The sequence below is a fragment of the Sphaerodactylus townsendi genome, linkage group LG06, assembly GCF_021028975.2.
Source record: "Sphaerodactylus townsendi isolate TG3544 linkage group LG06, MPM_Stown_v2.3, whole genome shotgun sequence".
In the NCBI taxonomy this organism is placed as follows: domain Eukaryota; kingdom Metazoa; phylum Chordata; class Lepidosauria; order Squamata; family Sphaerodactylidae; genus Sphaerodactylus; species Sphaerodactylus townsendi.
The window spans coordinates 102,189,577-102,215,077 of NC_059430.1; the positions used below are offsets into that span (position 1 = coordinate 102,189,577).

At 45.7% G+C, this 25,501-nt stretch overlaps 1 protein-coding gene across 1 annotated transcript in view; it reads left to right on the top strand.

Annotated features, from left to right (window-relative positions):
* The window catches only part of MACF1 (microtubule actin crosslinking factor 1), a 364,404-nt gene that overhangs the window by 214,459 nt on the left and 124,444 nt on the right, over positions 1–25,501 (top strand). Inside the window, 10 exon segments of the mRNA XM_048501619.1 lie at positions 14,249–14,398; positions 15,737–15,970; positions 16,286–16,513; positions 17,277–17,810; positions 18,728–18,904; positions 19,524–19,616; positions 19,618–19,651; positions 20,547–20,755; positions 23,052–23,369; positions 24,182–24,351. Coding sequence (XP_048357576.1) covers positions 14,249–14,398; positions 15,737–15,970; positions 16,286–16,513; positions 17,277–17,810; positions 18,728–18,904; positions 19,524–19,616; positions 19,618–19,651; positions 20,547–20,755; positions 23,052–23,369; positions 24,182–24,351 — 2,147 coding nt within the window.

Consider the following 25,501-nt stretch of genomic DNA (forward strand, 5'->3'; position numbering starts at 1 on the left):
TGATCTTTCTGTGGAACGGTGCAGCTGCTTCGTTATTTCTGCTGCCTTCGCTGCTTCGCTGCTTTTGATGGGTGTCCGAAATGTCTCAGTGATGCCACACATGCCTGGCTAGATTGAGCTGCAAAGTGCCATGACCTTGTAAAACCAAAAATTTACTCTACCCCTAATTTTGCTTTGTGATATTAAGCATTTGGTGAATTCCTTTATTCCCTTGGGGAATCTGCTCTCTAGCACAGATTTGACTTAGAAGTCTGAGACATCCTTGGACGTTGGGGTGCATAAGGACAACTCCTTTTTCTTGTGGCTTCTTCAGTTCTGACTTTAATCTCTCCCCCCACCCCTCCTCTTTTGTTTTTAGGGAACTGAGATTATCGCAGGAGTGCTAGACCTTGGCACCATGGAAGTCCTTCCTGTTTTTGGCGCCATGCAGAAAGGTCTCATAGACCAAGAAACAGGCCTGATCCTGTTGGAGGCTCAGGTGATCACGGATGGCCTAGTGGTTCCTGATACCAACGAGAAGCTCTCTTTAGCTGAGGGGCTGGCAAGAGGCCTGATAGACTGTAGAACCCATCAGATACTCTGGGAACTGCAAGATGTCCTCCAGTTGGTCAACAAAGCTGACTTAACAGGGAAGCCACGTCTTCCTCTTATGGCCCTCATGGAGGATGGCATGATTAGTGAGAGCATTGGGCTGAAAATCTCAGAAGTCCAGCTTGTCACCGGGGGTTTTATGGACTCTTCCAGCCATGGGAGAATTGGGCTAGAAGAGGCGCTTCAAAGAGGCCTTGTCACCACTGGCTTTCACAGGAAACTGACATCACACTTGAGCTCTTGCCGGGACTTGATCGATCCCAATTCAGCCAGGAAAATTAGCTTGAACGACCTGATGCACCAGTGCATTCTTCACCAGGAGACGGGACTGAGGTTGCTGCCCATCAGACAGCTGCCGGGAGGGATGGTGAGCTTGAAATCAGGAAGCAAAGTTAGCATATTCCGTGCCGTTCAAGAAGGCTTAATAGAGAAGCAAGTGACAATGAGGCTGCTGGAAGCCCAGTTGTTTGCTGGGGGCATTGTGGACCCCAAAAGCGGCCACCGTTTGACAGTGGATGAGGCCATAAGACATAATTTGATTGATGAAGATCTAGCATGTGCCCTTCTAGTTAGGCAACTTCAGACAGGTGGCATTATTGATACAATAACAGGGGAGAGATTGTTGCTAGATGATGCGGTAAGGAAAGGTTTTGTAGCGCCCAGAATTGCTGTAGTGATCCTGGAATCTCTTTGGTCATTTATGGGTCTTCTGTGGCCTGAGTCAGGTGAGATTCTCCCTGTTGTGGATGCCTTGGAGCAAGGTATCCTGTCATCTGAGTTAGCCCATAAGATTCTTAGCAGGAGACATTGCATCAAAGCGCTTTATCTCCCTGAAACTAGAGAAATATTGCCCTGGAAGAAAGCTGTGGATTGTGGGATCCTGAGCAGAGATACCGCCAAGAAACTGAAGTCAGTCTGCCTTCCTGACATGATGCCAAAGATTCCTGTGTCAGACTCCCCATCTAGGAACAAAAGAAGCCTCCTTTCCTCTGGCATCCAAATGGACCATGAAGACCAAAGTAAGTTTCCACTAAGAACAAGTGAAGAAAATATGTTATTTTATTTGATGACACACAGTTACGTCAACGTTCACAATGGTCAGAAATTGCTTCTGGTCGATGGAGAATTAGACGACTTTTCTGAAATGCTTGCACCAGACCAGAAAAATGGCAGTGACGCTCACCTATTTGAAGCTAGCAAAATCCACCCCTCAAAACTGGATAGTCATGAAGAGGATAAAAGGATAATTTTAGGAGCCAAAGTCTGTGATGAATTAGCTTCAAAGGCTCTCAAGCCTTCTTTGGATATACTAGAAAAAGAGTCAAACATTTCTCTACCTAATGAAAGGGCAGGGATGGAAGATGCTGGAGAAGGCGTGAATGCGAAGAATCAGGAGAGAGAAGCTGCAGAAGATTTTAAGAGTGAAATGAATGAGTTAAACATTTGCCTACCTAACGAAAAGATAGAGATGGAAGACGCTGGCGAAAATAGGAATGGGAAAAGGGAAGCTGTTGCTACAGGAGACTTCAAGAGTGAAATGGATGATTCCAAAAGAGAACAAGACCGAATGATTCCCCAGAATGATGAAGCAGAAATATCAGAGTACATGTTCATAAAGGACTCTGCTATTGAAACACAACCCAAAGATACAGGAATCGCCAAAGGAGGCCCAAAGTTTGCAAAACCGTCAGTAAGAGAAAAGGTGGTTTTCAGAACTCAAACAAGAATCCCTGAAATGGAGGGAAATAGTAAGACTGAGGATTCTAGTGTGTTCACTGATGTTTTGGAGAAGGTGGAGGAATTACCGTACTTGAAAGAGAAAATTCTGGATAAGGCGACTTTTCCAACAAAAGATGGAGATTGCGAGGCTGCCCATTTCTTGAACCTGAAAGTCGAGAATGGATCACCGGAAGCCCTCGTCAACAAAGCTGAAGGAAAATGCTCAGAGGAATGTGTTGAAGAACGATTGTCAGGTGTAAGAGAAGAGTCAGTTCGTTTCCATAACATTGAGAGTTCTGAGTCACCAGAACTATCCCCAGGAATGGGAAGAGACAGTACTCTGAAGATGCTGTTAACACAGCTCCAGGATGGTGGGATCATTCATGAGCAGACAGGCAGGAAGATGCTTCTGGACGAGTCTATTGCCTGTGGTATTGTACCTAGCCATACAGCTGTCAAATTGATGGGGGCGATGCAGATGTTTGGTGGCTTCTTCGATGCACAGACTTGCGAATCATTAACCACAGAAGAAGTCATTGGTGAAGGGCTGATGGATGAGAAATTGCTTCAGAAGGTGCTGGCCTCTGACCAAGCCATCAGCGGTGTCGTAGATCCACTCACCAAAACCCTATACTCTGTCAAGGATGCGTCTGAGGTTGGCCTCTTGGACAAGGAAACAGCTGTAAGACTTCTGGAAGGTCAGGTGGTCTCTGGTGGCATCGTTGACATCAAACGCGGCAAGAAGGTCTCTGTCACGTTGGCTTCCAACCTTGGCCTGATACATCCGTCCAGTCAGGAGGACCTTAAGAAGTTAGAGAAAGCATCTAAGGGGAAAGGAGCCCAAGATGCAACCCAAGAGAAACTGATAGCTTTGCAGATTGAAATGTGTGGCATCTTGGACCCACAAACTAAAAATCCTTTGACAGTTATCCAGGCAGTAGATAAAGGTCTCCTGAGTAAGGAGAAAGTCTTTCAGCTGTTGACCAAGCAGATGGCTGAAGGAGGAATCCTTCACCACAAGACAGGCATGAGGCTTTCATTAGAGGATGCCATGGAGCATGGATTGATTGGCAGGGACTTGTACGAAGAACTCAAAAAGGCAGAAAGTGTGTGTCTGCACCAGTATACTCATCCAAAAATAAAGAAACGGGCGTCCTTAACTGAGACCACATCTCTGGGACTAATTAGTCCAGATTTTCAAAGCAAAGTGCAAGAAATACAAGCCTCAACTGGAAGTATGTTTGACCCTGTTTCCTGCCAGAAAATTACTTTGACTGAAGCTGTGAAGGAAGGATTATTGCCCAAATCAGTGATGGAAAACGCCATACTGTCTTCTGGAATGAAGCGTGCAGTCGTTCACCCAGACAGCTGTAGATTGGTCCCCTATTCGCAGTTGGTTAGGAAGAGTAAAATCGACATTGAATCAGGGCAGAGGTATTTGGAGGTGGTTCCATTTCAAGAACTGAAAGATGAAGTTACTGGAGATATAATTCCATGTGCTCAGGCAGTGAAGCTGGGGAAGGTAGATCCCATGGTTGCTTTGAGGTTGCTGCAGGCTCAAGCAGACACTGGTGGCATCATGGACATTTTCACGGGCCAGAGATTATCTCTGGCATCTGCTCTGGAACAAGAAGTGATGGATGAAGATATGACTGCAGCCATTGCAGCAAATCAGCTGTTGGATGGAGGGATAGTTGATGCTGAGAGTGGAGGCAGAATAGCATTGAAAGTGGCTATTGAGAAAGGCATCGTCAGCAAAAGGCTAGCCAGTAAAGTTCAAGAAATTGTGCAACACACCCCTGATCAATCTGAGCACGAAGACGTGGGTGAATGTGACGATTACCAGATGTTGATACAAAATGGTACTTCAAAGATGGAAGCTTTGACCGTCTGTAATTATGATGCAAAGAGTAACAATGAGAAATTGGGAGTGGCATCTGAAGCAGCAGACTATGGCACAAATGAAGATGCCCTTAAAGATTCGTTGAAAGGAATTCAGGAGGCGTCCAAAGAGATGGGCCAAGCTGTGCCACATCCTGTCCCACTTACTTCAACTTTAGACGGTTTAGCTAGCCAGCTTTTAGGAGGAAGCGAGCTGGCCCCAGAGCTCTCCTCAATGTTGGACCCAGAGGCCATGAGAAGGACCCAGAAAAAAAATAGCGGGAGGAAAAGCAGGTTGAGGGGGAAAGAACCCCGGAAAGGGGAGATAGAAAAGCAAGGCAAAGGAGATCGAGCGATAGAAAAGAAACTAGAAAGAATTGTGTCTCTGGAGAAGTCTGAAATGGGTGGGATGAGGAATGTGGCAGTTAATGGGGATCGAGAGCAAAGGGAGGTGGCATTTGTGGGAGACAGTGGAGATCAGCAAGGGTGTGATACTGCAGCTCTTGTAGCACAGGGAGGTATGCTGTTGGAATCCCTGGAGGTGTTGGGATCGATGGAGCTCAATTTGGCAGGTCATAGAAGGGGAGAAGAAGGTTGCGTGAATGTGAAGGAACTGGTCACTGTTCCAAAATCAAAATCAAAGAAGCAGAGCTCAGGAAAAGTACCAGTTGCTGATACAAAGACTGAACAACTGACCCCAGGATTTGAAGCCCTGGGTACTCATATCTGTTCTGAAATTGATCTTAAAACTACCAAAAAGAGGAAAATGAAAAAGACCAGAAAGGAGGTTTCTGTCCCAACAGAACCAGTGTTGTTGTGTGAATCTTCTCAAGAGAAACGATCCTTTCCTGTACCAGGTTCTGAGGAAGTTTTGACAAAAATAGTCAAAGAACCATTGATCTCTGAGATTCAGAAATCCATCATGGAGAATATATCTGGAAGTGGGGCAAGAGATCTGGTCACCCAAGATCAATCTGCTACTCGTGAGAAGGACAATAATGAGACTTTTGAAAGAGAACAGAGACAGGTTGAAGAGAAAGAAGACATTGCAAATACTCTGAAAGTGAGCACTCCTCCAAAGAAAGACACACCCAGGGAGTTGACTGAACAAGGCACGAGAATTGATCACAAGTCGTTGATGGGAGCAGTAGAGGTCCTTGAACCAAGAGCATCTCGAGAAAAAGATAAGGAATCGCTTCTACCAAAAGATGACCAGGTCCCCAGCACAATTGCCATGGGTGATTCAGAACCCCTCGAGGCAAGGAAACAAGCCCTGCAAAACAGAGAGATCACCAAGGACAAGCCAAGTTCTTGTCCTTTTATTCCACCACCCATACAAGAGCATACAAACCAGGAGATAACTAGAGATGATGAGAGATGTGATGTTCCAGGGCAGAGCATGGCTGCTGAGGCAGAGGAGACATGGCAGATGTGCCCTGATGGAGGCCAGTGGTCTGGACTGACGATGGAGATGCTTCGAGAGAGAGGGCTTCTAAGACACGAGAGAGATGTTTCCAAAAATGTCGCTGCTCAACAGAATGCAGACCTGGAAGTGACCCGAGAGAGCAGCCCACCTGGCACGATCAGAGGAATAGAAGAGAGATGTCAAGTTGCCTCCAAGCAGTCTTCCAAACCTGCTAAGGTAGGTAGCTTTATTAAAATTAATCTAATGAATGCATTTTTGGTGGGCTGGATAGGTGGCCAATGTGAAAACATATTTTGGACATACACAGGCAGGTGTCACACTTGGGCCTCCATCCTTGGGTGCACCCTAATTTTCATCATCCTTCTCACTTGTTTGGCACCCTGAGAAGTCAGGCCAGCTGTGAAGAAACAGGCAGAAGGGCCAGGGTGGGTGGAAGCCTAAACTCCCTAATTCAGGTTGGTCTTCCTGCCTGTCTGTGTCTCCTCCAGATATGGGAAGAATGCTTGCTCAGCATATCTGTCATAGTGATGGTCAGGTCTCTTCCTAATTATTTTGATTACAGATGTCACGTGTAGGTAGGGTTATTAATTTCCAGGTGGGGCCTGAAGATCTCTCAGAAGTATGACTAATCACCAGGCTACAGAGATCAGTTTCCCTGGAGAAAATGGCTGCTTTAGTGGGTAGACCCTATGGAATTGTACTCCACTGAGGTCCATCCCCACCCCAAGCCCCATCTCCCCTGACTTTACCCCCAGATCTTCAGGAATTTCCCATCACAGACCTGGCAGACTTACATGTTACTGAGAAATTTAAGAACCAAAATGGAAATGCTGAAGGTTTCTTCCATCCAGGGATGGGATTTTGTGGTTTCTCCCTCATTGGTGCTGATACAGTTAAAGTGCAGCAGCAATGGGGTCTCTGGTTTCCCCTCTGCCTGCCCCTTCACAAAAAGATCTTTACAAATCTAAATGTCAGCCAAAGCCAAAAGAAAAGTCTTAATCAGATGTTGGGAAGAAGAAGAGTTTGCATTTATATCCCCCCTTTCTCTCCTGTAGGAGACTCAAAGGGGCTTGCAATCTCCTTGCCCTTTCCCCCTCACAACAAACAGCCTGTGAGGTGGGTGGGGCTGAGAGAGCTCCGAAAAGCTGTGACTAGCCCAAGGTCACCCAGCTGGCATGTGTTGGAGTGCACAGGCTAATCTGAATTCCCCAGATAAGCCTCCACAGCTCAAGCGGCAGAGCGGGAAATCAAACCCGGTTCCTCCAGATGAGAATGCACCTGCTCTTAACCACTATGCCACTGCTGAAGCTAATAACAAAGTTCTGTGAACCACTCTTAAAAGAGAATTCCACAAGATAGTGGCTACTTTCGAGGAAGTTCTGCTCCTTTTTCTTTTGATTTTTTTAAAAAAACAAAATTTTTGTGAAATATTGTTTTTAAAATTGGTATCACAGAGCAAAAATCAAATAAATTGTCCAGCTCTTACATTAAGGATCCGTGGGTAAAAGTTTCTAGGGCTCCTGTCCAAATTTTTTTTGAGATTGACTAGTATGGTAAGCAGAACAGAAACAGAACAATCTGCAGTTTGTGTTTTGTGTCTTCCACTGCTCAGGCTCTTTACCGCAAACAACTTTGCCTGGATTGTGATGAGAAACTGGTTGCCTTGCTGTCCAGGGTGCGCAATATTGAGATGCAAATCCAGCAGGGCCAGCTTGCAGAGAGGAGCGTAGCGGCACGGCAGGAATTGCTACCCCAGGCTGTGGTAAGAGGGATCCTATCTTAGAACAAATTCTGCCTCTGGCGTCTATTAAATGGGCGTGCTACTGGAAGGGGGGAGGGAAGCATCCCCTTGGTTTCCATACTGTAAAATGGTGGTGAACCTTTTGCACTCCAGATGTTATGGACTACAATTCCCATCAGCCCCTGCCAGCATGGTCAATTGGCCATGCCGGCAGGGGCTGATGGGAATTGTAGTCCGTAACATCTGGATTGCCAAAGGTTCGCCACCATTGATCTAGGTGAAGGACTGGGTATTATGATGACGTGTTTAGCCCATGTGGGGTGAGAAAACAGCCCCACCATAATTATGTGGGCTAAGAAAATATGTTGTACTTCTGTTGTTTCTCACAAGAATGTGTAGTTTTTGCAGATCATTAATCTCCATGGCAGTCTGTTTCCACAGTGTTATGTGTATTGTATTGTTGGGTCAAAAGTATGTGGATTGCCCAAGGTTACTCAGGGAACTGATGCCCTTGTTGAGTCTAGGACCTCAGTCTCCTGGCCACTGGATCACAATATCGTGTTTGATTCTTTCTTGATTCAGCTGTTTGGCACTGGTCCATTTTCATGCTTGGCCAGTGACAGAGGTGTGAAAGCCGTGGAGTCTACTGTTTGGACTGAATCAGAAGAATTTGGCTGGGGCTGAGCAACTCTGGAGACAGGCAGAGGGAGTGTTAGGATTTAATTTGTTGCGGCCTTGGCAGCCTTTTTAGGTTTGCTTGTGTTTTGGTTGAACTAAAAACGTCTTGCCTTTTAGGCCTTGGACACAGAGCTGAAGAGCCTGTCAGCTCCAGTGAATCAGGAGCTGGAAGAAGTGAAAGGAATTGTGTCCAACCCTCCTCCTGAGATCCCTGAGCAACTTCTGAGGGCTTTGGAGAAAGATGCCAAGAACCTTCAGAAGTTTTTTGGCTCCGTGAGCGAGATCTCGGCCTCTTGGCTGCTAAACCTTCGCACTGCAGCAGAAGCTGAAAAGGTACCGCCTGTCTTATAATTCAGTCCTCAAGGGTTATGCTTTCTAAAGCCAGGAACACCAGAACAGGGGTGTCCAATTGGCCATGCTGGCAGGGGCTGATGGGGATCATAGTCCATGAACATCTGCAGTGCCAGAGTTGGACACCCCTGCAGTAGAGTTTTTCAAAAGGGACTCCAATTCTCTAGAACACAAATGCTTTGTGAAATGCAGGGTTCTTCTTAACTGTCTCCTGATGGGGACAAGTTCTGCTTTTGCCTTTAATGTATGCATCTGAATTTAAGGATATTTGAAGACTGGAAAAGTGGGTGATTCTCCCCCTCCCCCATGTTTTGTTGCCTGTGTGACAAAGATGTTTTTGTGGAAAACATCTTCGTATATGAGGTTGCCAACCTCCAGGGGGAGCCTGGCGCTCCCCTGGAATTATAATTTATGTCAGGGATTATCATTATAATTCAGATGACAGAGATCAGTTCCCTTGGAGAAAATGAGTGCTTTGATGGGTGGACTCTATTGCATCATACCCCACTTCTCCCAAAACTCTGCTTTCCCTCGGTTCTACCACCAAATCTCCAGAAATTTCCCAATTCAGAGTTGGCAATCCTATCCTTATGGCAATTATTACACATTCGGTGCATTGAATAACTATTTGGGTGTAGCTTTTTTCCCCGAAGTTGTTCACTTGGTTTAAACTTCATGTGAACTCATTCACAAGAGAACTTGCTCGCAGGAACTTGAGGTGTGTGTGTTTTTGCTTCAAAAAGAGGCCTCGTTTGGATCCGTCGTCTGATGCCTGCCAGCTGAAATGGTTGACATGTTTGGCTAACCTTCTGTTCACATTTTAAAGCATTTGGCCAACCTCTTGTCTGCATTCTGTGGTTTTAATGATGCCCTCTGCTTTTGTTTTGAGGCCAATGTTTTAATGCAGCATGAAGAGCTCCAGAGCAGACTTCAGGAGCTGCTAAACTGGGTGTCTGACACCAGCCACATGCTCAGCCATCTTGAATCTCACATCATGACCGGTGCCGACAGCTTGAACTCTTGCCTTCAATGCTACAAGGTAGTTAAAGCAACACTGGATGCTATTTGCTAAGCGTGACTGGTGGGGCTACAACTCCTCCTGTGGAAGGAAAGTTATTTAATCCCTTCCATTTCCTTGATCTCTTGTGGGTGTCTCTGTTGTGGTTAGGGGCTTTAATCTCTGTGCTCTGTCACAGGGGGAGTAGAATACCTGCCAGCTACCTGTAATCTACAAAAAGCACATTTTTATAAGACAGCTTCCCAAAATCATTCCGGTGCTGTACTCATCCTTCAAATTGTAGCTGTCAATGAAAGGGATTGCCTGGGAGGGGTTCATCCGAGTAGAGGCTGCTTGATATTGATAACCAGTGTGTTATAGTGGTTAGAGTGTTGGGCTGGGATCTGGGAGACCTGAATTCAAATCTCAACTCTGCCATGGAAGCTTCAGGGTGTCATGGGGCCTGACATTCATCTCTCCACCTATCCTATCTTTGCAAGGGTGGTTGTGTTGTAAGGCCAAAATAGAGGAGGAAATCATGATGTTGAAATCTCTCTTGAGTCCTTACTGGGGAGAAAAACTGAGTTATAAATAATATTTCAGGCAACCACCCATGGCATCTTGATCGGCCCAATTAGGTGCCAGCATCTTCAGATTCAGATGCAATGTTTCTGGACATTTTGATGAGTGAAAGGGACCACATTGAGAAGAAGGAGGAGGAGAAGAAGAGTTGGATTTATATCCCCCCTTTCTCTCCTGAATGAGACTCGAAGGGGCTTACAAATTCCTTTCCCTTCCCCCCTCACAACAAACACTCTGTAAGGTAAATGCAGTTGAGAGAACCCAGAAGAACTGTGACTAGCCCAAGGACACCCAGCTGGCATGTGTTGGTGTGTACAGACTGAATTCCCCAGATAAGCCTCCACAGCTCAGGCGGCAGAGCGGGGAATCAAACCCGGTTCCTCCAGATTAGAGTACAGATTAGGCTTTACCTTCTCCTCCACCCTTTTCTCTTTCCACCTCATACCTCATCTTTCCTTTCTTTTCTGTATCTCCTGGGCTTTTAGCAAGAATCTGTTTTTATTTAACACCCTTACTACCCTGTTTCACTTCCAGCATTGTTGTAGTGGCTAAGAGTAGTGGACACTTATCTGGTGCACTGAATTTGTTTCCCGCTCCTCACATGAAGCTCACTGGATGACTTTGGGCTAGTCACATTTCTCTCAAAACTCTCTCAGCCCCACCTACCTCACAAGGTATCTGTTGTGGGAAGAGGAAGGAAAGGAGCTTGAAAGCCACTTTGAAACTCCTTAAAGAACAGAAAGACCAAACTCTTCTTCTCTTTGCATCTTGCAGGGCTTTTTGCTGGGTTGTGAGTGTGTAGGTAGGAGGTCTCAAAGGGAGGTGATGTCTGATAGCAAGTGACAGGCCTCCCATTCATCTAGGTTTCTACCCTTCTAAGCAACATTTCCTGTGGGAGACACTGCAATTGTATGTGACATATTGTGATTGTGATAAGTGATAGTCTGACCTTAAAGTCTGACCTTAAAGCGTGACCTAATATTTTTGCCTTATGATGGCTAGCCCAGGCAAGCCCTATCTCATCAGCATTCAGAAGCTAGGCAAGTGTCAGCAGTAGTTAGTACTTGGATGGAAGACCACCAAGGAAGTCCAGGGTTGTTAATAGAGGCAGGCAATGGCAAACCACTTCTGAACATCTCATCTCTTGCTTTGGAAGTTCTGTGGGGTAAGCATAAGTTAGCTGTGAAAAGTTAGGTAAATATTAGGTTAAAAAATTGGGCGGAGGGGATAGTAACCCCAACAAAATATTCCAACTTTGAGTATAATATTGAGGAGTACAAGGGATGTTTTGGATGAGAGAACACCGACTGCTTCTAGTATCTTTGGCATATGTAAACTCTGCCAGCAGAACAGATTGGAAGCAAAGCGTAACTCTTCCAGCCTGCAGCATGTCCTCAGTCGGGTTCAATTCCAAGACACTGTGACCCTCTCTCAGTGCCACATGATCCCTGAATTCAACCTGCAGATTGACTCCAAATAGTTTTCTTCCCTTTTCTCTAGCTCTAATTGTCCCCTTCGGAAAACTTTATTCCATCCAAATATTTTTCTGAAAGTCCTTGGCAGCTCATTCAAACATGCATAGAGTCAGCAATCTGCTGTCTGTGTGCCTCTGTTGCTGGGGCTTTCCAAACCTTGTGGACATGGTGACGTCAAAAGAACGGAGTTTTGAGAAAGCAGGATTTGATCGCTGTTGACAGATGATAGCCCTAATCAGAAGCCAAACTATATTGTCCTTTTCATGCAAGGGAACTGTGAGGAGTGCATCGGAGTGTTATGGCAATGATTCAGCCCCATTGACTTGTGTTTTTTCTCTTTTGTCTTTTTCTCCCTGTTGATGTGAGCAGGAGCTGAAAAAACCTCTTGCGGATACCAAAGCTCAGCTTGATGCGGCCGCCTTTGACATCCAATTCTTCATTTCTGACCACGCTCAAGACTTGATGCCCGAGCAAAGCAGACAGCTGTTGAGGCTGCTCAATGAACTGCAGGGGTCTTTCCGGGACCTTTCGGAGCAAGTGGCCGCCAGGGTGGAGGTCCTGCAGGTCTGTCTCCAGCAAGCGGAGCAGACAGATCAGGTGACGGTGGTGGAGCAGCAGACTCTAGTGTGTCCGATTTAACAGGGAGCAGTAGTTTTTTTTGGGAGGGGGATATTTCTTTTTAATGAAGTCTGCACCATCTTTGCCCAATTTTCAATGTTTATCCCAGTACAATTAGTGTACGAATTCACAGAGCTTTGGTTTTCCATCCTTTATTTTTTTTGGTGGTGGTGGTGGTGGTCATTTTTCCCCTAAGGAAACGCCTTTGGTTTTTTAAAAGGAAATTGCATTTCAACCAGCTTTCTCCTGTCTGATTTTTGCAAAATATTGATCTGTGTTTAATGGCCCGCTCCCTTCTTCTACTGCCCTGTCAAGAGTAGGAGTGGGAAAGACGTGGAGGAAAAATGAGAACTGACACAGCTAGGCTCAAATGTGAACCAAGGTTCTCAGTTCTTTCCACTGTGATGACATTTAGGCATGCAAACATAAAGGATGACATTCAAGTAGGGTACAGGTCTGCCACTTTATAATAATATATGAAATAACTCTTGGGGTTGACTGCAGTTTGCCCAAGATTTTAAGCATAACGTGTTACTGTCAGTATTGATACCATTCTTAGAAATTAGATTGCGAGACTACTTCTGCTTCTCAGAAAATAGTGAGTTCAGAATGTGTCCTGGAGACTTGGGTCTGCTTCTTGACAGTGAATAGGATGTAAGTGTAAAGGGGCTGTGGTGCTCTAACCTGTTCGCTGTCCTGCAAGCCCATTGATCCTTGGGGTTCCAGTAATTTGGGGAGCCTCAGAGAGTAACCAGTTTAAGTTTGTAGTGTAGAAGCTGTACCAATACTGAGGAATCTGACTTTCTTGGAGGACTGATTTGAAAATGGAGAGCCAAGCTTGGAACCCCACACCTGCACACACATTCATGCTTGGGCACCAGATTGGGATGAGGAGGCATCAGCTGCTGGTCCCTGAATTGTATATTTCAAACATCTGGCGAGCTCTGCCCCCTTTGAATAATGGATACTTGCAGGGAGGGGGAGTGTGCATATTGTTCCTCTTTGCTTGCTCAGCAATCTTGCTCTTCCAGTCCACCTAACTGCCTGCATGCCCCTTGCGCTCTCTTTCTTCCAGACACTATTAATACCGAGTCACGTTTTGATTAACAGTTATCATGCTGTAATGTTGTGCCCATTCTGCTTCCTTTTTGTGTGTGTGTGTGTGTGTGTGTGTATTAACCGGTTTGCTTTGCCTTTTCAGATTCAGTGTGCGAGAAGATTTCACTGTGCTGCCGAAGAGTGCTTTTTAGGGAGTGCTCTACCCCTTTCCCCCTCAAACTGCTTCTGTTGTTTGGCTTAAGGACTGTCAGAGAAAAAAAAAGCTATGTTTCTTGTTTGGCACAAAGTTTGTATGTTTTGACTCCTAAGGCGCCAGGGGAAAGAGAAATTGCACACTGGTCAAAAGAAGAATGGTTCGGGGTCACACATCATGCTCAATTGCTCCGCTGGTGCTCCATTTCTGTACACCAAGGGGACAGTCCAGGACTGTTTGATGCACTGACCAAAGCACATTCTCTCTCCTAGTCTCTTTCCATCTCCTTCTTGGATTGTAGCCATTTTGTGTGGCTCATTGTTCCTTTTGTTCCCAACTCCAAAGCAAAAATTGGGTCATTTGCTTTGCTGTTTTGGTAGCATGGGTTGGACTGTTTTGCTTCCAGGGGGAGGTTTTACATTTGGATTCAGTCCTGAGGTAACATTGGAGAGAAACACACATGAAAAATGTTGCCTCAGATTTTGCAGGAGTTCGGCAACCAGTTCCCATCCTTCTGCCCACAGGTTCTTTCTGCAACAGACCCAGGATTTCTGCATTTCAGGATAGCTGTTTTCTTGCCATGTCACACTCTATGCATTGAAGAATAGCTGTAATAGCAACATCAGACCAGCCTTTGCTGAGGGGGCTGCTTACAAGAAATTGGGGCAAAAGAAGATGGAAGATGCTAAATGACCTCTGTTGTGGGCAACCTCCACTTCTTTCTGCCATGGGCCCAGACTTCCGTCTTGTCCAGTGGCAGATGGAGGGAGGAGATGGGGGAAGGCAGAGAGAGGAGGAGAGAGAAGGTGTCTTTCGGCCTCTTGGCTTCTGCTGAAGTCTTTTCTGTTTTGTAAATTGTTTGGCTTGGCTGCAGCACTTTAAACAATAGACATTTTTAAAGCTCCTTTCTTCCCTCCACCTTAAAAAAAAAATTCAGACACTGCAGGAGCAGCAAGCTATACGCAGCCAGAAGCTGGAAGAGTTGTGCACCTGGATGAGTCAGGCTGAGACGTGCTTGAGGGGTTCTCAGCAGTCAGCGACTGAAGGGGACCTCCCCACGCTGCAACGAAGACGGGGTGAAGTTAAAGTAAGCACCCATATTTGGACTGGCCTTGACTGCTGCATAGAGCATCCCTTGGTGGAAGGCAACGCAGCTGTTGTTTTTTCCAATATATATGTAATTTTATTCGTTTATTTTCAAATATGACAATTAATATAAAGATAAATGAATACGGACTTATAATCTTTGTCCTAATGAAGTTCTGGACACACATTTTTGTCTTTTCTTCTCTATTTCCCAATAAAATTACAAATCCCAAAAATACATAATTCCCTTTGCACCCTCCCCTTAACCACCCTCCCCACCTTCTGCCCTCTCTCCCTTATATATAATGTGTGGCCATTTCCCCTTCAGAGAGAAAGAAAAAACCTTTCATCCTACATTTTCTAACTTTTAAATCTAACAGGAGAGAAAAAAATATAACCAATATTTCATAGTATCATAAACCTTCCCACACTTAATGTTATAAAATACACAATATAACTTTATAAAATAAACAATACGTATATATATTAACTGTTCCGTACAATGTTAAATCTAAAATTCTGTTATCTAACTATAGCACTGTTATGTTCTATCTAGTTATTACAAACATAAAAATATTTAATAACAACAGAGCTCTTTGTAACAGACCGGTATGGCAGGAGCAGGGTGTGCCAGCTCTCTCACATCAGCATGGGACTGCTGTTGTGGGTTGGCTTGAACTCATAAAGCCCCAGGGCATCTTACAACCAGTGCTTCTGAGCATCTGCCGTCTTCCTTCATATCCCACTGGCATTCTCTTTGACCAACCTCAAATGCCCTTTTAATAAAGGGTGTACATCAGCCAACCCTGCACCACAAGGGCACGAAGAGAGGCTTGTTCAGTGAGTGCCCCCCGTCCAATTAAACTGCCTCCCCCTTGACCAGTTCAGAGAAGTTCCTTTTCTTTTACAGGTGTGTGGGGGTTGCTGTTAAGCAGGTGGAGATAATATTTGCATGTTGTTAGCTTGCTTTTGATTGGAAACATTAGCTAACAGGGGTGCTGCAAGGATGGTTTTATCCAATGAAGCGACAGTGCTGCTGTCAGAGGGGAAGAAAAGGAAACTGTAAACTGCTCTGCCCTTCCTACCATAATGTAGCTTTTGTCTATTAAATTATAACTTTTCACACTACTGTCAGTATCTCATAAAGATATCTGTATTCAGTGGACAGCCTAATTATTCATCTGGATTTCATTATTCTAATATGAAATTTAGTGGCATTTTTAATCTGCTGTTATTCCTTGGGGGCATTGGCACCAGGTAGGCTGTCAACATCATTTAAATAAGCAACTGGGAGACATTTTTGGAAGTGCGTAGCCATTCTTTTCATTGATACCCCTAGGATCTGCAGAGGAGCATGAACAGTCGGACAGCATCCTTTGCGAGTGTCTTGAAAGCAACGGAAGAGTTCCTGGAGGAGAACCGGACCAAGCTGGATCCAAGGGAGCTGGCATCCCTGCAAGACAAGCTCCAGGAGGCTAAGGAGCAGTACCAGTCCCTGCAGGAGAGAACAGAGGCAGCCCAGCAGGAGTTGGAGGATGCTGTGAAGACTGTGGAGCAGCAGCAAACAGAAAAGGTGAAGTGTGTAGGGTGCTGCTGTGAAATGCAGGTCTCTGTTTCTGTGCAGAAGCCGCCACCACTCTGGGAGCCATGTGCCTAAGATGACAGTAGTTAAATGTTTTGTGAAAGGATTTTGTGAAAGATGAGCTTCACCAGCTGGTCTTTGCCTTCTTCCTGCCTCTACAGTGGAAGATATCTCATTCCACAGAGATGTGCACTTACGCAGATCCTGTCCATCTCTGTGATGTTTAAACAGGGGGCCTTTCTGATGACTTTGTACATGGCTATCCTTCAGTGTCCTTACATGCTTTGGTCACATTTTTGATTCCAGGACAGAGCTGCCAAAGACCTGGAAGAAAACCAGCATAAGATTGATTCCCTTTTGCATTGGATGGCATCCCTGGAGCAGCCTAGGGTGATCGCAGAAAACAAATTGCACTCCATGGGGCAAGCAAATGGTGGGCATAGAGAAGGAAGAGTCCTAGATGTTCCCGATGGCCAGTGGATGAAGGCAGGTGGAGCAGAAGAGGATCTCAGTTTCCACTATGAGAACTTGAAGGTAGGTTTGTGGGATCTTGGTCAGGCAAGGATTATGCTTAAGACCCAGGTTCAAGTCTCAGCTCACCCTTTTGGGATGTCCTAGCACCAAGTCATTTCCTTCCAGCCTCAGCTTCTCGGTCTCTACTAATTGCCAAAGCTGTTGAGCATTTTATGCTTATAAGAACAAATCTTATTATAAGTTAAATATTTGGTACAGTAGCTCTGCAGGGTCTCAGGCAGATATACTCGTTTGCTTTTTTGGGTAGAGGGAAGATTAAACCTAAGGTTTTAAACATGCATTGAAGAATCTTCCCTGGTATTAATATCAGGCTGACAGGACGGTAATTATTAGGGTCCTCCTTTTTCCCCTTTTTGAAGACGGGGATAACATTAGCCCTTTTCCAGTCCACTGGGACTTCTCCTGTTCTCCAGGAGTTCTCAAAGATTTTAGCAAGTGGTTCTGAGATTATCCTAGTTTCCTTAGACATTTCCTATTTTTCCTCTTCATTGGAACTGTTTGAAATTGTGCCTTACTGAAATCTGCTTTCTTAAAATCTAGAACGCGTGTATGACTTCACTTAGCATCCCCTTTCCCCTGTATAACATGATGATCCTCTGTATTTCACTGAGCAAAATGAAGCCTGTGCTGGTTGGAGCTCACAAAATGGAGCTTCCGACAGCTATGGAGATCACTTCTCTATTAACGGTAGCTCAAGAAGAGTTTGGGTTGTGTGACTGTGCAGGCACTGAAATTAACTGGAGAAGCATCTTGGTTTTCCCAGGTCCGGCACCAACAGCTCCTATCTCAGCAGCAAGATGTCATTCTGGCCACTCAGTCAGCCCAGGCCTTTCTGGACAAGCAAGGCCACACTCTGAGGCCAGAGGAGAAGCAAAAGCTGCAGGGGAGGCTGGAGGAGCTGAGGACCCAGTACGCCACAGCCATGTCCCAATCAGAGACGCAACTGAAGCAAGCTCAGGCACTCCAGGACGAGCTGCAGAAGTTTCTGCGGGACAGCGGGGAGTTCGAGGCCTGGCTGGAACAGGCGGAGCAAGAACTGAAGAGGATGCACGGGGCTGATGGGAGCCTGGAGAGCCTGCAGTCGACGCTTCGCTGGCAGAGCGGCTTCTCTGAAGACGTGATCTCTCATAAGGGGGACCTGCGGTTTGTGACCATGTCAGGGCAGAAAGTGCTGGATGCGGAGAAGGTGGCGGCAGCTGTTGGTAAGCCTCTAGGACCTGAGGTTTTAGCCACTGGAACGCTTGTCAAGAACAAGTTGGATGATGCCACCAAGAGATATGGCGTTCTGCACTCCAAGGTAGGTAGAAAGGACATCATGCCAGGCCAAAGTGATACATAGAAGGGCATAGGATCATCACCAAACCTTAGCATGTTTCTGCTGTACAGTCATGTATTTTGCTTTGGTGTGGATGCAGACATCTCTGTAGTTACATAACTTTGGTGACAGCAGCACAGAAGAAGGTAGAATCGCTAACATTTTATGCTCACTATATTCACCCAAGCATGCTCTCTTAGCTACACTATCCATGTATCCCCCCCCCTTTGCATACTTGCGTTGGCTGAATTTTTTTGCATCAGCAGCTTATCACGACTTTATCCTATAATTCTCAAGTGAGATGTTCTCCTGAACTCTTTGTAGGACGTCTTCAACCAATAGGGAAGTCATTTTCCATCCAGCCAGAATAAGGAACTGCCTTCATAGAGAGTGTTGTGTGTTCTGCCTTTAGTTTTGCATGGTTGACTCCTTTTTTTATTAGAGTCCCTGTGGTTCACTAATGTGTGTTGTTTAGAAGAAGAAGATAAGAGTTTGGATTTATACCCCATCTTTCTCTCCTGTAAGGAGACTCAAGGTGGCTTATAAGCTCCTTTCCCTTCCTCTCCCCACAATAGACATCTTGTGAGGTAGGTGAGGCTGAGAGAGTTCCAAAGAACTGTGACTAGCCCAAGGTCACCCAGCAGGAATGTAGGAGTGCGGGAACACATCTGGCTCTCCAGATAAGCCTCTGCCACTCAGGTGGAGGAGTGAATCAAACCGGGCTCTCCGGATTAGAATCCACCTGCTTTTAACCACTACACCACACTGATTTCATATTTGAATGAAAGAATTGTTGTAGATCCAGAACATTAACTTTGCTGTTGAGCTGGTGCCTTCACCTGAAAAGTTCCTGGATCACCTTTGTGCCTTTTCTGTCCCTCCCTCCTCCCTTCTTGCAGTGCACTTCACTGGGCTCCCATCTGAACATGGTGCTGGATCGCTCTAAGAAATTTCAGGATGTCTCAGAATCTCTCCGGACGTGGTTGCGAGAGAGCGAAGAAACTGTCTCGAACCTTCTTTCAGAACCCATCTCTTCTGATCCAGCTGTTTTGCAGAAGCAGCTGGCCAATGCCAAAGTAAGGAAGTAGTCAAGCATTTCTATTCATACCTTTCAGGTGTTTTTGCTTAGTAGACTAAAAAAAATCCAACTCCAAACAATGCAGCTCTGTCTTTTAACCAGCTTGGAGGTACTATTAAATATAATCGTGTTGTATTGTGACTTACTGCAATGCCCAGGGGCTGAATTTTTACCCCGGGGAGCAAAGGACAATTCTTTGCTGTCATTTCAGGTTGAAAAAATGGTACTGGAGAAGGTTTTAACTGCCTCTGTTCCTCCCATCCATTTTCCCTGTGCACTACATACTTAAAAGAAGGGGGGGAGCACACATGTGATTCCTAGCATTTCCTTTGGTAGGACTTGCACCCCCTACCTGAGTGGCTTGATTAAAGATGGGGTTTTGGTCATGGAACATAGTTTCTCAGTCAAGATGAACGCCTCTAGACATGTGCAGAATGCGTTATGCTCAACAATAGATACCCTCACCCAAGTACATTTGGGATTTGAGTTTTGAAGCTGCCAGGTCTCCAAGCATATTTGACCTCCATCCTGACGCCCATTTTTACGAATTAACCACCAACTTTTTTGGTAAATACCTGCTCTTGCTCTGCACTTACTTTGGTCCTTGATTTCAACAGAGTCTCCAGGAAGACCTTGCAGAGCATCAGGTGCCCATGAAGCAGCTGGAGAAGGCCATGCGTTCGCTCTTGGAGATACAGGAAGCCCCCTCTTACACCTGACCACCGAGTCATTCAACAAACCACTGGTAATAACAGAAAGCATTATGTGTGGTTGTGATGTGTCGTTAAGTCACTTTCGACTTATGGCGGCCCTATGAATGAATGACCTCCAAGACATTGTATTTTTAACAGCTTTATTCAAGTCTTTCAGACTGAGGGTCATGGCTTCCTTTATTTGGTGGATTAATCTCATGCTGGGTCTTCCTTTTTTTCCTACTGTCAACAGCGTTTCCTAGCATTATTGTCTTTTCCCATGAGGCTTGCTTTATCGTGCTATATGCAATGTATAACAAGAAGAAGAGGAGTTTGGATTTATATCCCCCCTTTCTCTCACCTCAAGGAGACTCAAAGGGGCTTACAATCTCCTTTCCCTTCCCCCCTCACAACAAAACCCTGTGAGGTGGGTGGGGCTGAGAGAGCTCAGAAGAACTGTGACTAGCCCAAGGCCACCCAGCTGGCATGTGTTGGAGTGCACAGTCTAATATGGTTCTCCAGATAAGCCTTCACAGCTCAAGCGGCAGAGCGAGGAATCAAACCTGGTTCCTCCAGATTAGAATGCACCTGCTCTTAACCACTATGCCACTGCTGCTTCTCTGTTTAGTCATTTTAGCTTTTAGGATTGTTGCTGAGGGTCAAAGATGGACTGTGATGAGAACTTTCTGGGAGATGGTCCCTTATATTGATTCGTGGAGAGGGGAGGTTGTACCTTCTAGATTTCCTGTTTCAGGCACCGAATTGTCCTCCATTGTATACAGATGTGGCACTTCTGAGCTACCTTGACACTGCTCTTGCATTGCTGAGCTGCTTTTACAGGCTGAATTCCATGTAACACGTGGTCTGTTTGGTTAGATATCCTTGGCATGATAGTTTTGAACTCCCTCCCTGGTTCAGCGTTCACGGGATCTCTCTTGGCTTCCTCAGATTCCATCGTAAGCCGTTTCCAGAGTCTGTCCTGCCGGATGGCCGAGCATTCGGACCTCTTGCAGAAATCCATTGCCCAGTCGCAGAGTGTCCAGGAGGGGCTGGAGACCCTCCTTCAGTCCATGGCGGAGATCGAAAGGAGCCTCCAAAAGAGTGACGTAGCTTCTTTCTCATCCTCCTCCGTCCAGGAGTCCCTTGCCACAAACATGGTGAGCCACTTTGCTTTGTTGTGTTCGGGTTAGTCAATACTGTTAGTGCTGAGTCAATACTGTATAACCACAGCCAGTTCTCTAGACAGCTGGGATCTAAAGCTAGGGCTTTGCACTCCAGGACTTCTTTATAATGACTCAGTCACCTGAATGCCAAGTTAAGATTGTTTGGTTTCACTGAAATATGCCTTGCTGCTATTCACTTGTACCTAATGGAAATCTTGCAAAGCAAAATGTAATGGATACGTAGCCCTACAAGAAGGGAACTGTAGCAGCCTGGATAGCCTGATCTTGTCAGAATGTGGAAGCTAAGCAGGGTCAACTTTTTAAATATATATATAATTTTGTATTGGTTTTCAATTAATATAAAAAAACCAGTCATTCTTACATAGTTTACGTATTATTGTATATGGAGGAGAAGTTATACAGAAAAAATATCATAATAAAAAGAAAAGTACAAAAATACAAAAGTTCCTCTCTTTTTCTTAAGGGGAGGTGTACAGTATATTAGGACTGAAACACTGTTATACAGTATCATTAACTACTATAACATCCCGTTTTTAAATCATCTATTTCCCACTAAACTGTCCCCTCTCCTGTAAAATTGTTGTCGAGGAACAATGTACAAAACAAAATAAATTTTAAAATACTTATAGCTTGTACTTGTAGCTCACTCCCAGCAGGGTCAACTTCAGTTGGTTCTTGCATGAGAGATTTGCAGGGAAGATGGGTTGCTATGCAGACAATGACAATCTGCCTCTGCTCATCTCTTGCCCTGAAAACCCTGCAGTCCTGGAGTCACCCCCAGTCAGTGGTTACTTGATGACGCACAGCTAAAGGAACTGTAAATAAAGCCATCTTCATCACAGTGGATTGAAAACCTGGGGGAGATCCACTTGTCAGGGATGATTGACATCACTGGAAGTTGCATGTCACCAAATTCTTCCAGTTACTTAATCTAAAGGTCTTGAAGTCCCCCTTAGTTGTAAATAAATGAATACTTCCAGAACAGGCTTATTGTATACTTGTAGCTCACTCCCAGCTGGAGGAGAAATGCAGAATTCCTTTTCCTCCAAGAGCTTATATTTATTAAATCTTATATTTAGATCTTACATTTATTTTACCTCACCTTTCTCCCCAGTTGAGTCTTCCCCAATCATTTCCCTCTCCTTCATTTTATCCTCACCACAAACCTGTGAGGTAGGTTACACATTGTGTGTGGGTGTGTGACTGGCCAAGGTAACCCAGGAAGCTTTTGTGACTAAGAGAAGAAGAAGAGTTTGGATTTATATCCCCCCTTTCTCTCCTGTAGGAGACTCAATGGGCCTTACAATCTCCTTTCCCTCCTCCCCCAACAAACACCCTGTGAGGTGGGTGGGGCTGAGAGAGCTCTGAAGAACTGTGACTAGCCCAAGGTGGCATGTCTTGGAGTGCACAAGCTAGTGTGGTTCCCCAGATAAGCCTCCACAGCTCAAGTGGCAGAGTGGGGAATCAAACCCAGTTCTTCAGATTAGAGTGCACCTGCTCTTAACCACTACACCACGCTGGGGGTTTAAATGTATGTGGGCGGGTTCGAATGTGGTTTTCCCAGATCTTAGTCCAACACTTAAACAACTGCAGCCTAATTCCCTTACCAGTTGGTGTTCCAGCTTGAGATCTCAGTACTGTATTTCATTTCTGCTGGTTGGCGGGCATCCCCTTAGTTAGGAAGCAGGAATTATGGCTTTTGTTAAACTTGAGGGCAAGGAATGCACAATCTGTTGTAAAGTTGGAGCAACGCAGATTCCTGTGAAAGATTTTGCTACCTGGCTTGCTAAATTCCTGTTAGAATAAATCAATATGTATGGCATCTCCACTCCTGCATAAGCCTCCATTAAGATGTGGAATTCACTGCTAGAGGTGGTAGTGTTGGCCCCAACTCTAAATAGCTTTAAAAAGAGATCGGACCAGTTCATGGAGGACTGCAGTGGCTACTAGCCTTGGTGGCTAAAGGCAATTTCCACATTCAGGGGCAGTATGCTTCCGAAGACCACTTCTAGGAGGCTATGTTAAGGAAATATCTGTTGTTGGTTCTCCAAGGCAACTGGTTTGCCATTGTGTGAGAGAAGATGCTGGACTGGATGGACCCACCAGTCTGATCCAGCAAGGTTGCTCTTATGTTCATTACAGCAGAGAGTCCCGGCATGCTTCCAAGCTGCTTCTCATTTTGAGCCAGGGCCTTTTGATTCCAGTTGGTGCAAACAGGTACTCCTTCCTGTTCTGGTCTATATGAATGTACCTGTCTCTGCGTCAACAGAAGTTGAAGCAGGACATTGCCAGGCAAAGGAGCAGCCTGGAAGCCACGCAGGAGATGGTGGCCCGGTTTGCAGCAACGTCGGACAGTAGCACGGCAGCAGCCCTGCAGACCAAGCTAGCGGAGGTGACCGAACGCTTCGACCGCCTGCGGAGCCAGCAGCAAGAGAAGGAGGATGCTCTGAAGGACCTTCTGCCCAAGGTGGAGCAGTACGAGCAGCTCTCGGAGAAACTGCAGCAGTTCATGGAGAGCAGAAGTCGCCTGCTGGCCTTGGGGAACCAGCCAGATCATGATATTGCTCACTTCTCTCAACAAATCCAGGTAGGAAAGCTATTCCTGGAGAGTAGTGGGTGGAGCTTATGCACAATTGAGGTTTCTGGCACAGGCTGTGGCATCTCCAGTAACTCACAAGAATCTCTGTTAACAGGGCTGGGAAAGGCTTTTGCTAAGAACTTGGAGAGGGGCTGTCAGCAGCCAGAAAGCACAGACAATGACTCAGAGGCATATCGCGGGGGAAATGGCGCCTGGAGACAACTCCTTCTCTGGGCGCCCCCAAGCCCCACCCCACCCCCTGCCTCCCTGCAGGCCGGCTTTTGCCCCCAAGCCAGCCTGCAGGGAGGGGAGGGCTTGTGGCAGGCGCCCAGAGTGACCCCATGTCCCTAGGCCATACACTTCTGCAATGACCAGAATAATAATGCAATGTTTATTTATTTTCTAAAAATTTTGCATCCAGATACAACTCCCCCTTTTCCGAAAAAGAACATCTACAACCTATATCTTAATAAATAGTCTGTTGATATACATAGCTCATTCAAGTCATAGGATTGAGCTGTTGCGGAGAAAAGCTTATCATGGCAAAGAAGTTTTCTGAGCCTGCATTCTGGGCCGTAGGCTCCATGGGGATGGCAAGCTCTTTTTCAGCATTTCCAGTCCCAGAGTCCAGCTGTGTAGAATAGGTTCTAAGGCATCAGCCACCTTCTGCCACCTGCCCACATGGTTGGCCTGGGCCATGTGACTTTGTAGCCCTCTCCCTGTGGTGAATGCAGCTGTGTCACCAGAGATGCGTATTGAACTGTGCTTTCAGTTCCAAAGCTTATGTTTCCTCCCTACTTTTTCCCATGTTCTTCTTCCAGGAACTGAATTCCGAGATGATGCAGCACCAAGAAGACCTTGAGACACTGGAACGCGTATCTGCAGAGCTGAACTCTTGTGGTTTTGTGGTAGCAACCTCTCCCCAGCACCAGGAGAAGGTGCGCAGTTTGCGGAAAGACTTCCTGCAACTGCAGAAAGCTGCAAAAGAGAGGTATGATGGGGCCTGAGCTCAGGGTGGGGGTGACAAGGGTGCAGCATTTATTAATTTGATTCATTTGTGCCACCCCTTTCTCCCCAGTGGGGACCCAAAGCTGCTTACATCATTCTCCTCTCCATTTCATCTTTACCACAACTCTATGAATAGGTTAGACTGTGAAACCATAACTGGCCCAGAGTCACTCAATAAGCTTATAGGGGAACTGCGCCCCTGCCACGCCCCCGTCTGCACCGTCACGCCCTGGAACACCCCCGGAATGTCCCTGCACTGGCCTGTGCCCAGTACAAGATGCTCCACTTGTCCCCTGAGCACTACGCCACTGGGGCTGAGTGGTGATTCAAACCTGAGTTTCCCAGATACTAGTCTGAGACTCTTAATCACTGCAACACACTGCTACACTTAGATGAGCTCCAACCATAGAATTTTAGAGGTTGAAGAACCTGTAGCCATAGTAAAACCGAATACTACCATATCCCAAACATTTTGTACTCTACACGCCTCAAAAGAGGTGATATTATTTGCAGAGTTGAGCTGGATTTGAACGAAGGACTATTACTGTTGGTTGTGCTTGCACTCATTCCATTTCCTCCTCTTGTTAAATAGGTTTTGTGTCAAAAACCTGCAAACCTGTTTGACCAGAGGCAAAAGAAATGTGTATCACAGGCATAGAATCATAGAGATGGAAGGGACCGTACAGGCCATCTAGTCCAGCCCCCTCCTGAATGTAGGATCATCCTAAAGCAGTGATGGCAAACTTTTTGGGCTCGGTGTGTCAGAAATTTGGAAAATGCCTAAGTTGACTCTGCTGGCATTTCACATCCCCCCACCCTGAACAAAAGAGAAACAATTATTACATATTAATTAGGTTTTTTTAAAATGCTGTCCAGTCATGAAACGTTGAAGAATTACGAAAATGATTTGAGCAGGGAGAATAGTTGTTGGTGGGTGCTGGTGAATGCCAGCACGTCATCTAAAACACTGTGATATATCACCTTTCACACATGTGACTTCACTGCCATCACTGACTTAAAGTATTATTTTCTCTCTTTTTTTACGAATATAAAACACTGGTTTTATATGTCAAAAGGTTGCAGGAAGAGAGCCAGTCATTTTGAAACCATCTTCTACAAAACATTTGCCAGTT